At 47.7% G+C, this 14,799-nt stretch overlaps 1 protein-coding gene across 1 annotated transcript; it reads right to left on the bottom strand.

Moving 5' to 3' along the window:
• Nucleotides 1–421: 421 nt before the first annotated feature.
• On the bottom strand, nucleotides 422–14,452 carry LOC117866859 (wall-associated receptor kinase 4). The gene is made up of 5 exons (XM_034751150.2): nucleotides 12,963–14,452; nucleotides 12,617–12,769; nucleotides 2,355–3,266; nucleotides 2,006–2,149; nucleotides 422–1,894 (listed from the first exon to the last, which is right to left on the bottom strand). Exons 1-5 carry the CDS (start codon nucleotides 13,936–13,938, stop codon nucleotides 684–686), a joined length of 3,396 nt encoding a protein of 1,131 aa, XP_034607041.1. The 5' UTR covers nucleotides 13,939–14,452; the 3' UTR covers nucleotides 422–683.
• Nucleotides 14,453–14,799: the final 347 nt, after the last annotated feature.

The following is a 14,799-nucleotide window of genomic DNA, read 5'->3' on the forward strand; positions in this document are numbered from 1 at the left end:
CGGCAGCGGCAGCACAGACCGCGGCGGCGCCCGGGCGTGGCCTGCCGGCTGGGGCATCTTGCCGAGGAGGGAAGATGAGACACAGACACAGGCACACAGCACCAACAAACTGATGATGGGTTGGTTACCCCTCCGTGCGAGTAAATGTGAGCGTGGTTGAGCTGCCTGCTGATGATTGAGGCGCGTGCTATAAAGGCGCCGGAGAGGGCTCCGATCCGCGAGTCCGACTAGGTCCACCAAATCGGAGTCGGAGACGACAGAATTGTCGCCAGCGCGGAGTCGATTACGAGACGGGATGCTCTGCATGCCTGGATGCTGTGAGGAGCTGTGCCTGGGACAGCGCGCGGCAGACATTCGTGTGTGCCCCTGTTTGTGCTCAGCCATGGGAGTGAGCAGGTGAAGGGAAGCAGGGAGAACCAGATTTCATAACGCAAACCTCACAAAGCAACACATGCCGCATGACGATCTGTTATTCTTGGCCCACATAGACAAAAGCAGATCTACAAACTCTGATCTGGTATGCATTTTTCTTTTGAGAGGGGTACAGCTGAATCATGCTAAACAAACAAAAGCAACAGTAGTAAGATACAGAGGATCCCGTTCGTATTATCATCACACATCAAGTTAATGCTCCAATCTCTTACGCTAATGTGTAGTAAGACTAAGACACAGACCACGCAGCGCTACCGAGGGTACCTTTCAGACATAATCATCTCCTGCTCCAAACTGTATCTTCTGCTTGATTCCTCAAATAATCTTTGGCCTTCTATAGTTGATGACGGACTGCTAATCATAACTCCATCATCCATGAAATCTGATGCTACCATATCATTGTTCTTATACATCTTGGAACCCCGAAGTCCCTCCAGCGTATGTTCCACCTGTCGCATTGTTGGCCTTTCCTCACCTCTTAGATTTATACACGATGCTGCAAGTGCGGCAACTTGTTCAACTTCCTCACCTCCCTCTTCTATGACCTGTGGATCTATTACTTGGACAAGGTTTCCCTTGGCAAATAGGTTGATAAAATGGGAAACAAGGCCGTCACCTTCACTGGTTAAATATGATGGTTTCTTCCTGGTGAGCAGCTCCACGAGAATCACACCAAAGCCAAAGACATCACTTTTCTCGGTGAGCCGGCCGGTGTAAAAGTACATAGGATCCAAGTATCCTATTGTTCCTTGAACCCTTGTTGTCAACCCTGTTTGCTCAACCGGAATATACCTTGAAGATCCAAAGTCCGACACCTTTGACGTTAATGTGTCGTCAAGAAGTATGTTATTGGACTTGATGTCTCTATGAATTATTGGGATTGAAACTGATGAGTGAAGATAGGCAAGAGAAGATGCTATTTCAGCTGCGATCCTCAACCTGTTCCCCCAAGACAATGACCTTGGTCCTTCAACATGGAGATGATGATGAAGGGTTCCATTGGAAATAAACTCGTAAACCAATAATGGGACCTCTGTCTCAAGGCAACATCCAAATAGTTTGACCACATTCTTATGGTTGATCTGAGAGAGGATTGCTACTTCATTTATGAACTCATCTATTTCTTTTTGGACTGTAATCTTTGATTTCTTGATGGCTACGACATGTAGGTCCGACAAGATTCCTTTGTAAACTATACCATGTCCTCCTCCACCAAGTTCACGAGCTTTGTCAAAGTTGTTTGTCGCCTTTGCAAGCTCGTCCACCGGTATGATCATCCTTTCTGCAATATCTGCATTTTGGGACACCAACTGTTGCAATAGCTGTCCACGATTTTGCTTGAAATACTTTTGTTTCAATTCTTTAATCCTGCGCTGTTTAATCTTACGGGTTGCTAATAATATACCCAGAACCAAAAGTAGGAGGGCTGGTCCACTAGCCACTGACAAACCAATGATTAAACCTGAAAATGTACATGCATATATACTATTATCATTTTCTAAAACTTCAGAATATATATAACAGTGGAAAAGCATAATCCAAACATATATAATGACGATCTAGTGGCTGTCACCTGTGGGGGACCTGACGCAGCCGCCACTTTTGAAGGGGTTGCCATGGGTTCCTCGTTCGCAGCGGCACTCAAAGCCCCCATGCAAGTTGTTGCAATCGCCAAAGCATGAATTGCGTATCGCCGTGATGTTGCACTCGTCTATATCTGTAACCAACCAGAATGAACAATAGCTAACAATTTAATCCCCCAAAATGATGAACAAATGTTGAGAAACGTGTTCTTCCATCCCATGACGAATAATGTGAAATGGAAGTAGTACATACTACATACTATATATATGTCCATATGTCATTACTCCAGTAGTAGCATGCATGCATGAGAGGAGTAGTTGACGAAATTCAGTAGTTACCTTGGCATCCGTCGGCGATGTAAGGGTTGCCGTGGTAGCCGGTGGAGCAGTAGCATGTAAAACCTCCATTCTCATGCCGGCAGATGCTGTGCTCGCTCTTGCAAAGGAGGCTGGCTACGCCCACGGGGCACTGCCCCGAGCTGTCAGCAGAAGGCGCTGAGATGCCTTGCTTAACCGCCCACCGTAGAACAAGTGGAGGTACCACCATATTCAGCTCCGGACTAGTGCTGTTTAAGATCCTGTACCAATGATCGGACGACAACCCCTCTTCTGAGATGAATGCGAATGCATAGTGAGGATCAAGAATATTCCCGGAGACATTTTCCTTGCTGGTGCTCAGGTCAAGACATTTGAACTCCAATTTCTTGGGCGTGCTGCCCGTGGAGATGGGCACACGGCAGAAGCCATCGTGGTTGTAGCAGTGGTCGCCGGCATGGATCCCAGCACCATGATCTCCGACTCGGACAGAGCTGCAGTTGGAGGTGCAGTCGGCGATGATACTGTCAGAAGTGTTGCTGCTGCTGCCGCCACCATTTCTGTACTCCCCGTGCATGGTGGCCCTCACGTCCACTCCGCTCTGGTAGAGGATGAACTCGTTTCTTGCCGACAGCATATAGGGCTCGCTGATAATGTCCTCCAGCTGCTTGCTAACCGACTCATTGTCACAGCTGTAGTAAGCGAAGAAGGTTTGCTGGGTGACGCGCACCGTAGAGTCACGTAACAAGATGTCGATGACCCGGAAGGCGTTGTTGCTATCGAGAAACAGCATCGGGGGGTTGTAGCTGGTGTTGCAGGTGAGGTTAAACCCCGGCCAGGAGCACTCAGGGCCGATGCCGAAGGGGTACGGCACGTGCACGCTGCCACAGGTGGTGCTGCAGTTGGGCCACCCTATCATCTGCTCCGCCATAGGTTCTGCAAATACAAACATAAAGTACAGCAGAAGAACAAGGTTAGCCTGCTAATATACTACTCCGTCAACTCGTACTTTTGTACAGACCAGTAATTTTAAACCAGTAATTTTAAGAAATATAAGCGGATTAGTAGATAAGTTTATGATTCACTACAAATAAAAATTATTTGTCTTTGTTCTTTTTTTATTTGTTCATATTCTAACACAACACTCCTATAGATACCTTCTAATAATTTCTCAATTGTGATAGACTTTTGTTACAATTTATACTGTATGATTTTCCATGGGTATCGTTAACTAGGGTTACCTTCGGGCCGGCATATGGCGCAGCAGAGGAGGGCCATTAAGCACCTCAACTTAAAAAGATGTGGCTCCGATCTCTATCTTGCTGGTCAAATTGGTTGAAGAAATCCTACACTACTTAGGATGGACCAAGGCTGGAATAAATACATACCGTGCAAGCCCTTCTAGATTTTACTTTGCTCGCATTGCTTTGTAGTCCGATTCAGATTACTTTTTATGTAACAACCGATTATGATTAGATCCTATCTAATTGTAACTCTAGGTCGTCAGCCTATATAAGGTGGCCAGGGGTGCCCCCCGAGGGTAACTCACCCCACCGCACGTTAACTCTCCGTATACCACACCAGCAATACAATCCACAAGAACACATGACGTAGGGTATTACTCTCTAGAGGTCCAAACCTGTGTAAACCTTGTGCCCCTATGTTACCATTCGAGTTCTTGGTCTTACGATCTCTCTCGCCTACAAATCTACTACCTAGGTAACCCCCTGGTGGACTGCCGGTCACTAAAACCGACAGTTGGCGTGCCAAGTAGGGGTGATCATGAGATCCTCCCTAGCGAGCTCAATGGCATCCCGTCCCAGTATCATCTTCCCCAAGAGCATGAAGGACTTCCTCGCCAATTCGAACCAGTTCTGCTTTGGGAGCATGCTAGTGGACTCCGACTCCTCCACCTCCATCGCTGACTCGGTGTCCGCCACCAGCTCGGCATCCGTCGGACCTGTATCGACGGAGCAAGGTCTTCACCCGAGGATCATCATGCCACTTGCTCAGCAGGTCGGCGATCTCTCTCTCAGAGTGGATCCCACGCATCAGCAACACCATTGCTGAGTGCATCAACCTCTCCGAGGTGGCACTACATCCTAGAAGGTCAGCGCAGGGCTCTCCCCATGCCCCTTTTGGCATCAAGAACTTGGCTGCCATGTTTTCCGCAAAACTCATGCAGTCTTTCTAGATCCAATCTAAAGACCCACCCGAACCCACCAAGTTTTCGAACTGTGGTGAACATCCAACACTTGCAGTGCTTCTACCGTTAGGACCTAAAATCTATGTACTCTCTTTACATTTTACATTGAATAAATAAAACCTCAAAGGTTTTTTGCGTACCTACTACCTTCTTGCTTTCTTAGCTGAGCTCTTAATCGTGCTGGGGGGCTGTCCGACCTGTTCGACAGACCACACCCTTACCTTTACGCTCGGGGGCTTCCCCCGCTACGTGCCGACCTTCAGGTCCCAACTTTTCTCCTACCCCTCTCAAGGTTGTGCGACTAACTTATGTGGATGGCGTCCTATAATGCAAAAGCTAGACAACCTTGCATTCACCCCTCTACAAGATCGAGATCCGCTCTTAGCAGAGTACTGGCTAGGCAAGGCTAGGCGCTTAGCAACCACATGCCTAGGCCATACAGTGTCCTATCAAACATACCAAGGGAGGGAAGGCATTTTGCCTTACAGAAGTTAATCAACAAGTCTTTTTGCCCCACAGCATAGATTGATACATTTTACAGTTTTTCATTATAGGTCTAATTCCTTAACTACGTCCTCCGCAGCTTGTTGATATTGCTCGGCTAGCTTCAGGAGGTTACTAGCATCAAAGTCCTTGGCAACGCCTGTTCCGACGCACTTCACAGCTAGCCGGGGAAGTGCATCTTCAGAAGCACCATGACATTCTTGGCACACTCCACGGCGGAATCCTTCATCAAGGCCTTCAGCCGACTTGGCACATTCTTTGACTCGGCCACAAACCAAGATAAGTCATATATTCATTTAAATATTTTATAGCTTTTGTATATCTCCACACGCCTCAATTCTCCTATGCCTTCATGACTTTCGCCGACCACCCTTGTCACACCTCCGACTGCTTATACAGCTTGGTCCATCTACTACACGGTCTGTCGGGGGTTGCGCCCTCTGAGTGCCCAGCGCACGCTCCTTGTTTTTCTGCACAGTTCCGACTGCTTTGCGGCTTGTCCATCTCTCTTAACAGTTGCTAAAGTACTTGGGTAGCACACGCTTCAATCCGTGAAACCTCAACTCATCTTGTGATACCCCATCTACAATCTCGAGATCCGCTCTCAGCAGACTGTTAGCTAAGCAAGGCTAGGTGCTTAAATGTAATAGGCTAACTACTCGAGGAAATTATATAGCCCATAAGAGTAGGACGCGCAAGGATATACTTTTATGCTCATAAAACTCTAAGTTATTCAATTATTAAATGCCCTACATTATGCTACATAATCTTTGTATTATCATTTTAAAGCTCCAAAACTACTCGGCGTGCCTCCCATTGTCTGGCTGACCTCTCTGGCTCGGGGCGGGAGGCAACTCGGCATGCTTCCTGTTGCCCGGCCGACCTCCCAGGCTCAGGGGCTAGGTGCTATAGAGCAGGACGCGCAAGGATATACTTTTACGCTGATAAAACTCTGTGTTATTCAATTATTAAATGCTCTACATTATGCTACATAATTTTTGTATTGTCCTTTTACTGCTCTGAAACTACTTATCGCGCCTCCCGTTGCCCGGCCGACCTCTTTGGCTCGGGACAGGAGGCGATTCGGCATGCCTCTTGTTGCCCGACCGACCTCTCTAGCTCGAGGCAGTAGGTGAGTTGGAGTGCTTCCACAGCTCGTCCGGCTCCCAGGCTCGGGGGCTGGGCACCACAAATGACTCAGCGTGCTTCCTGCCACCCGATCGATCTCCTAGGCTCGGGGGCTGGCAGCGGGAGGCGACTTAGAGTGCTTCCAAGGTTGGGGGCTGGGCGCCACAGACGACTCGGCGTGCCTCCGTGGCTCCGCCAGTCCTCGTGCTCGCGGGCTGGGCACCTCTTTCAGGTCGGCATGCCTCCTTGGCTCTGCCAGTCCTCGCACTCGGGGGATGGGCATCTACATCAAGTCGGCATGCCTCCACAGCTTCGTCGGTCCTCGCGCTCGGGGGCTGGGCGCCTATTGCAGGTCGGCCGGTCCTCATGCTCGAGGGCTGGGTGCTATATTTTGATCCCTTTTTATGACAGAAACAATATATCAAGTTCTTAACCACTTAATTGATTACTTTAATCGCTTAAATGCTCGGGGGCTACTCCATATGAAGTGCGTCTTGCGACACCCTGCATGTGCTTCCCTTCGATCTACAGGATGCCAGACATCCCAGAGCTCAGCAGTCGCATAACCATGCGTAATTTGGTCATACGCCTGTGGAAGCTTCAATTTTTGTTTCTTTTTCTGAGCAGCACGCAGCCTCTCCATTGCTATGACAACTCCACAACTTCAGTCAAGTACATTACAAGCTTCGTTGCGCATCCATTAGGCTTCTGTTCGACTCCACATTGCTCGGGGGCTTGAGGGATAAGAGTACCAACGGGTCCCCACCCATTAGGATACTGGCCAGCCTGACAAGTGGGCCCCACCTAATCATGGTGTGCGGGGCAAGGCATGAAGACACGTGGAGCACAAGCTCGGAGGCTGGGCGAGCAGATTCTGCCTGGATATCGCGAGATACTTGTTGTAGTTCAATTCAGATTGCTTTCTATGTAACAACCGACTAGAATTAGATCCTATCCAATTGTAACCCTAGGTCGTCAGTGTTGGAGGTATGCCCTAGAGGCAATCATAGAGATGATGATATTCCATTTGTATCCATGATTTCTATATTGTGTTCATTGAATATCCATTAAAGGCTACTTGAATTGATTTGCAATTATGTGAATTGTATGTGAAACTCTTTACTTGTATGGTTATTCTAAAGTTGTCCCTAGTCGGAGTTCATGTGAGGACACACATGAATATTAGACTAGCACATGTATTAGTTGATGACTATGTTTCACAAGTCATGGACATGGAGATGTTGAACTAATAATGTGGACACATGTGGAGACATGTGCTAGGACTGACCCAACACGAGAAGTAGTTCTCTCTTTAAACAACATATACGCTTTGTCCTTAGACCTGAGATTTTCGCATGTATTCTAGATGTGGATCGACCTACTTAGGGGCTATCAAACGCTACGCCGTAACTGGGTAGTTATAAAGGTAGCTTTCGGGTTTGTCAAGAAGCATGCTATGAGACATGGTCAATCAAGATGGGATTTTCCCCTCTCTGATTGAGAGTGATATCTCTGGGCCCCTCGAGTGATCGGATCCGAAAATGCATGGCCATGCTACGTACGGTTAAGAGTTAACCTACAAAGGGATTCCGAATCACAGGATCGAGAAAGAGCGGTCGGCTTGAAGCTAGACCAAATATCGTGAGGCAAAGGGAATAACATGTATATTATGTTGTGATAGTTCGTCTGATATGATCTTCGTGTGCGTATAGGAGTTGGCACGTCTTGCTAGAGGCCGCTACCGACTATTGGGCCGAGTAGGAGTACTCGGGCCATGTCTATACGTATCCGAACCCATAGGGTCACACACTTCAGGGGCTGCAAGCCCAATTCGGATCTGATCCGAGTTGGATTAGGTTTAGAAGTACTAATGGGCCTCGGACCCAGAGGCCCGTCAGGAACCTCTATAAATAGAGGGGTGGGGGCGCCCTAGGGACACACCTTTTTGGCGAAACACACCTGCCGCGCCTCCCACGCCCTCGCCTGTTGCAACTCGCGGATCTAGCAGTCCAGCTTGTGACGCTTCCTCCCTGCACATGTGGATACCTTGGAGGTGTTGCGCCTGCAGCACTTGGACGAGCCGCCGACGAGCTGCGGACGAGCCACGACGAGCTGCCGACGAGCCACGACGAGCCACCGACGAGCCACGGCACGAGGGCGATCTTGCTGCACGTGGACGAGTTGCTGAGGAGCTGCTGGACGTTGAAGTGATCGACTACGTACGACTACGTTGATCATCTTCACTGCATCGACGCAAATCTACATCTTCCGCACCAGTAGTGCGTCGAGTGGTAATCCCGTGATCCTTATACGGCAGTTCTTCCTGGTTTTACGCGGTAGAAATTTTGATTTGAGCTAGTGTAGCCTACCTCGTATCCCTGCAATGGTATCAGAGCTGTAGCTGCTTTGTTTTGGATTCGGGATGTGTGCATATGGAGATATACGAGTTTTCAGTTTGATCTATGTCCTGGTTTCGTGCTCTTGCTGCAATGGTAGTGTAACGACATACTCCTACCGGTCGGTTTCCGCCATCGGAGTTAAGTGATACACGTAATTCTTGTTGCAGTGAGCGAAGATCAATATGATTGGTTGAATCGAAATCCAGGGTCATACGCCAGGCGCATTAGATGTGCAATAGTAGATGGGATCTACTACCGGGGTCAAGATTTTTGCCGTATGCGTATGCTTCGGTAAATCAGCCGTAACTTTTCGGTACGATCTCGGATCGGGGCGAATTTTATATGAAAATTGATCTACAAAAAAAGTTACACATAAAATTCAACCACTTCGCCATTTTCAGCAAAATTAGATTTCCCAAATTCGGCTTGGAAGATGGAGTTTCGGGCATCCGAAGTTTGGAACGTTAGGACGCTTAACTTTGTTTTGCAGGATGTATGTACCTTGTGATCAGTATGGCCCTTTATGTATATGATGCATGTGTGTAACTCATTCGTACCTGCGTGTCGCGCGTACGGCAACACGGCCAGAGCCATATGTGGTGTCACTTTATTGTATTTAATGGTCTGCGTACCAATCTGTGATGATCCAAGCAACTATGTAATCTTCATTACTAGCTTCTTTACTAGCTATTAGGCGTAATAGCATGTTGTAGTTCTTGGAGGACTCATCACCAGGAGGATGACGCACATGGAACATGGAGATGGAGATCACCATGGTGAACAGGTTCTATGGAGATGGAGATCACCATATGAAAATGAGCCATACTGTGTCACAACTGTATGAATGCTATTCTGTTTATGTTTTACTTTCTGCATGCTGTGATGTTAGAAGTAGAACGATCCCTCACAAAAGTTTAAGTTAGTATGCCCTCCCAACTAAAACTTGCACTGTCCCATGTCTTGTACAATTAGTGGTGGGTCTATGAAATTGGGTACCACTAGTTTTCCTTGACTAGACAGGTTTGTGTCGGACACTTACGCGCATAAGGGTTGGTTTGCTTAACAAGGTTATCTTAACGGTTAAGGACCTTGGGGCATAAAGGTTGGGCGACGAGACATAGAGATGTCACCCAACAACAGGAGTCATATGTGATATGATTAGCAAAAGTTGCTTACCGATCTACCTTGTTTGCTAGCGGTGATGCTAAAGCTCACTAGTAGACTTGTTAGTTTTGGATCCTGAATCACTAAGTTTCAATAGAGGGATATTGATTTTAGTGGGAGTAGATTCTGTTAAAATAGTTTAATGTGATTTTCTCTATCATGGATACGTTTGTCTTAGTATATTTTGCATTACTTTTGTTGTAGATTAAATGTCACCTAGCAACACCACCACATCGTTTGCTTTGCGTTCGGTCCTTGAGAAGGACAAGTTGAATGGAACAAATTACTCGGATTGGATCCGTAACCTGAGAATTGTTCTCAGGGCTGAGAAAAAGAAAGATGTTCTAGACAACCCACTACCAGAAGAACCTGCTGAACATGCACCCGCTGCTGCTAAGAATGCTTACAAGAAAGCATGTGATGCTAACCTCAAAGTAAGCTGCCTTATGCTTGCTTGCATGGAACCCGAGCTACAGATGCAGGAACCTCTATAAATAGAGGGGTGGGGGCGCCCTAGGGACACACCTTTTTGGCGAAACACACCTGCCGCGCCTCCCACGCCCTCGCCTGTTGCAACTTGCGGATCTAGCAGTCCAGCTTGCGACGCTTCCTCCCTGCACATGTGGATACCTTGGAGGTGTTGCGCCTGCAGCACTTGGACGAGCCGCCGACGAGCTGCGGACGAGCCACGACGAGCTGCCGACGAGCCACGACGAGCCGACGACGAGCCGCAGCACGAGGGCGATCTTGCTGCACGTGGACGAGTTGCTGAGGAGCTGCTGGACGTTGAAGTGATCGACTACGTACGACTACGTTGATCATCTTCACTGCATCAACGCAAATCTACATCTTCCGCACCAGTAGTGCGTCGAGTGGTAATCCCGTGATCCTTATACGGCAGTTCTTCCCAGTTTTACACGGTAGAAATTTTGATTTGCGCTAGTGTAGCCTACCTCGTATCCCAACAGTCATCCTATATCAGGTGGCCAGGGGCACCCCCCTCCCCCGAGGGTAACTCACCCCACCGTACATTAACTCTTCGCATATCATACCAGCAATACAATCTACCAGAACACAGGATATAGGGTATTACTCTCCGACGACCCAAACCTGTCTAAACCTTGCGCCCCTGTGTTACCATTTGAGTTCTTAGTCTTACGATCTCCCTCGCCTACAAATCTACCACATGGTAACCCCCTGGTAAACTGTCGGTCACTAAATCTGACAATGAGTTATTGGAAATCATAAAGAACATGCTTCCCGAGGGGAATGAATTGCCGAGCTCAATGTAAGAAGCTAAAAAAGTTGTTTGCCCTCTGGGATTGGAGGTACAAAAGATACGTGCATGCTGTCGTAATGACTGTATCCTCTATTGCGATGTGGAATACGAGAAATTAAAGGCTTGCCCTGTGTGCGATGCGCTGTGTTAAAAGATCAAACGAGATGACCCCGATGATGTTGAGGGGCAGCCCAGCAAGAAGAAAGTTTTTGTGAAGGTAATGTGGTATTTTTCTGTAGTACCACACTTGAAGCGTTTGTTCAAAAATAAGGCGCATGCAAAGTTGATGTGTTGACACAAAGAAGAACGTAAGCAAGATGAAATAATGAGACCACACTGATGGGTCCTAGTGGAGAACAATTGGTAGAGAATTTTCAAAGTTTGAAAAGGATGTAAGGAACATAAGATTTGGTTTAAGTACGGATGGATTCAATCCATTCAGCGAGTTTAGTAGTGGTCATAGCACTTGTCCTGTGACTTTATATATGTTCAACCTTTTGTCCTGTCTGTGTATGAAGCGGAAGTTCATTATGATGCCGGTAATTATTCAAGCCCCCCTGACCCCAACCGGTACTAAAGGCTCCCCTTTAGTACCGGTTATTTAGTAAGTACTAAAAATCCCCATTTAGTATCAACATAGCAGTACCGGCTGAACAACCAATACTAAAGGGGTTTGGGACCCATAGTAAACGTGGATTCCCCTGTAGTGCCTGTGTAACCCCTTGTGCGCTTATTGTCATTGGCAGATCCTGCTGTCGATTCAATCCCCTAGTCCGGGATCGAGCACCCTTGCTAGACGAGGTTACCAATCGCCGACACATAGCTTTCACATTTGCTGTCGGCTCCATGTATATTTGACATGTTTTGGCTAAAAGCTTTTCTTAAGCTATGTCTTTAAAATGGAAGTCAATATGCATGCCTAGTGATAAACGACATGTAAATATAAATACCTTTTATTAATAATTGTAAAGGGGTGTTTTAGATTTGGGATTACTTTACGACATTCTTAATAGTGTCCTAGGCAAGTAATTTAGGTGAAGAATTTGGGATTACCTTATAATATTTGTGGTAATTTATATATAGATTTATGGTAATTTATATATAGATTTAGGGTTTTCTTTATATTGTTTTCATAATAGCACACACATGGGTAATATAAATACAGATTTAGGAGCACCTTTAGACCATTTTTGTGATATTGAAGGTGGGCAATTATTTAAAAAACAAAATAGATCCATTGCTTCTCATTGTTAATATTGATTAGAGTGATGTTCCGCGTGTCTTATTTAAAAAATTCTAGAATTTCCACGTGGAGGCTTATTACTCCCTTCATTCAAAACTTGTCTAATTTTGATCATGTTTATACGAGAAATATAATAACATCTACAATACCAAGTAAATGCACTATAAATTTAGATATTTCTTGGTGGATTTGATCAGACCTAAAATTGATCAAAGTCAGAGAATTTTGAGTTACGATGAATAAATTGAACTATAATTTGGAATTGTAAGGAATACTTAATTACTACTACTCTTCAGCAAGAATTGATCAGAGAGCTGCGCGTCCAAGAAGTGCGACCGCAGAAAGTTAGAGAAGTGTACTGACCTGTAGTGAAGTTATAATGGACACAGCCACCTTTGATGAGAGGGTTGCCAATAGTTCCTGGCGGGCACAAACACTGGTATGATCCGATCGTGTTGAAGCACTCGCCGAAGCACTCAGCAATCATTTCACTTGGGAGCTTGCACTCATTGATGTCTAGAGCCAATACATGCATGGTGGAAGTAAATATGATAAGCACATTGAGAAATTAGTATAGCACTCACTCTGTCCATGCCAAATTAAATGATGACTTAATATTGAGAGCTTGACTTCCCTAGCTAAAAACAGGCACGCCTAGTGCTTTTCTACTTCCAATCTGTATCAATCTAGTTAAGGGTTAGTAACTAACCTTGGCACCCTCCCTCGAGGTAAGGGTTACCGTCGTAACCAGGGTCGCAGTGGCACACGTAGCCTGCTATCTTGGCCGAACAAGAGGTGTGTTCGCTCTTGCAGAGCATGCGGCGCACGTCCTCGGAGCAGTTGTCGTGCTTCGGCGCGTCCCCCACGGTCATCTCCCACTCGAGGAGAAGAGGAGCCTCCACGAACTCGTGCACATAGGGGAGCCCATTGTCGTCGACCCACCCCTCCTCGGCGACGAGCACGCTCACCACACCCTCCAGCTCCATGTTGTGGTCCATCCCACTGTTGAACCACTTAGCCTCCACTACTCCATCGGGCCGGCTTCTACGAAACAGGGGCTTCTTGCAGCAGGTGAAGTCGCCCGAGGCACTGCTGCAGCGCTTCACCTCCTTGCCCGTAGACAGTCCCGTGAACATGCTGACGCCGCCAATGTCGTCGACCTTGGGGCAGAAGGTGGCGCAGCCGCTGATGGTTTTAGGGTTCTCTGCCCCGGCGATATGCGCGAAGAGCGTCGCCATGACGTTGCACCCGGAGACGACGAGCTCGTTCCTATCCGAGAGCAGGTAGCCGTGCTCCCTGAAGGCGCGGCCGAACGAGGCGTTGAAGCCGCCGGGGGGGAAGTCGTCGGTTGTGTTGATAATGAGGTCTTTGCTGATGACTCGCACGGTGCCGTTCCGCAGGGAGATATCGGTGACCCGCAGGGTGCCGTCGCCAAGGAGCAGCCGCGCGGGGCCGTGGCGCGTGTCGCAGGTGAGGTTGAAGCCCGGCCTGTAGCAGCCGGAGGGCCCGATGCCGAAGGGGTACGGCACGCGCACGCTGCCGCAGGTTGTGTCGCAGCCGGGCAGCCCTATCGGTGCCCCTTGCGGCCAGGTGGTTGCTGCTGCAGCCGGGAGCTGCAACGCCATCACCAACAGCGCCGTAGCCGCTGCTGGTAATAGCACAGCTGCAGAGGTTGGCGACATCATGGGCGTGTGTACTTAGGCACTTAGCTACTCCTACTGCAGCAAGGCACACACTCCTGATGAGCTGCGACTCTCCGGCTAACTAGCTGCTCCCATTGTGCTACAGTTAGTCAAGTGTGCGATCGAGCACACGAAGGACATGGATATGTATATGGATGGATTCGCTAGGTACCTGCGCATTCCGGCCGGGACATTGGCAAACTCGTGTTCCGATGACAGATCTCACCTACCACGCGCATGCCCGCACTTTGGCATGTAATAACTTGAGATTAGTTGATCTGCTGGTCACGAGAAGCGCACTTTGGCTAAACAAATCGGGTGTCCAACTCAGCGATCTGCGCATCCTCTACCTTTACATGCCTGCTTGACAGTATGGTTTATTGGCTGGGCGTGGCGCGTGCAGTGATTCCTTCACCATTCACCGCCTCCTCGGCCATTGTCCGTCTAAGCCCAGATGTTACTAGAGAGTAGGGGCCACCAAAACCCTTCTCCACTAACTTCCCCTGTCTAATCTTTGCATTCACTACTAGGGTAAAATTCCTTGTTGACCTCTCTGTTCAGATATGTCCACAACGCCTGCAATCTCTTCAATTTCAGGCATGTAACCTACAGGAGGCACCAAAAACAATACAATGAGAAATAGGACCGTAGGAGCATGCATGTGAAGGATGTGATCAAAGAGGAGGACATTGCCGGATGCTTCGTGGCAACTGCAACCAACACAATTCACCAAACACGCGCAAAAATTAAGTATGTACATACATGTATGTGCAGGTAAGCAGGTTAGAGCCGTATCCTTAACTTAATGGAAAGATACCGTGTGTGCTTTTTATATGTTTGATGGTTAGATTGATTAGCAAGCAT

Source organism: Setaria viridis, chromosome 8 (genome assembly GCF_005286985.2).
Source record: "Setaria viridis chromosome 8, Setaria_viridis_v4.0, whole genome shotgun sequence".
NCBI classification, from domain to species: domain Eukaryota; kingdom Viridiplantae; phylum Streptophyta; class Magnoliopsida; order Poales; family Poaceae; genus Setaria; species Setaria viridis.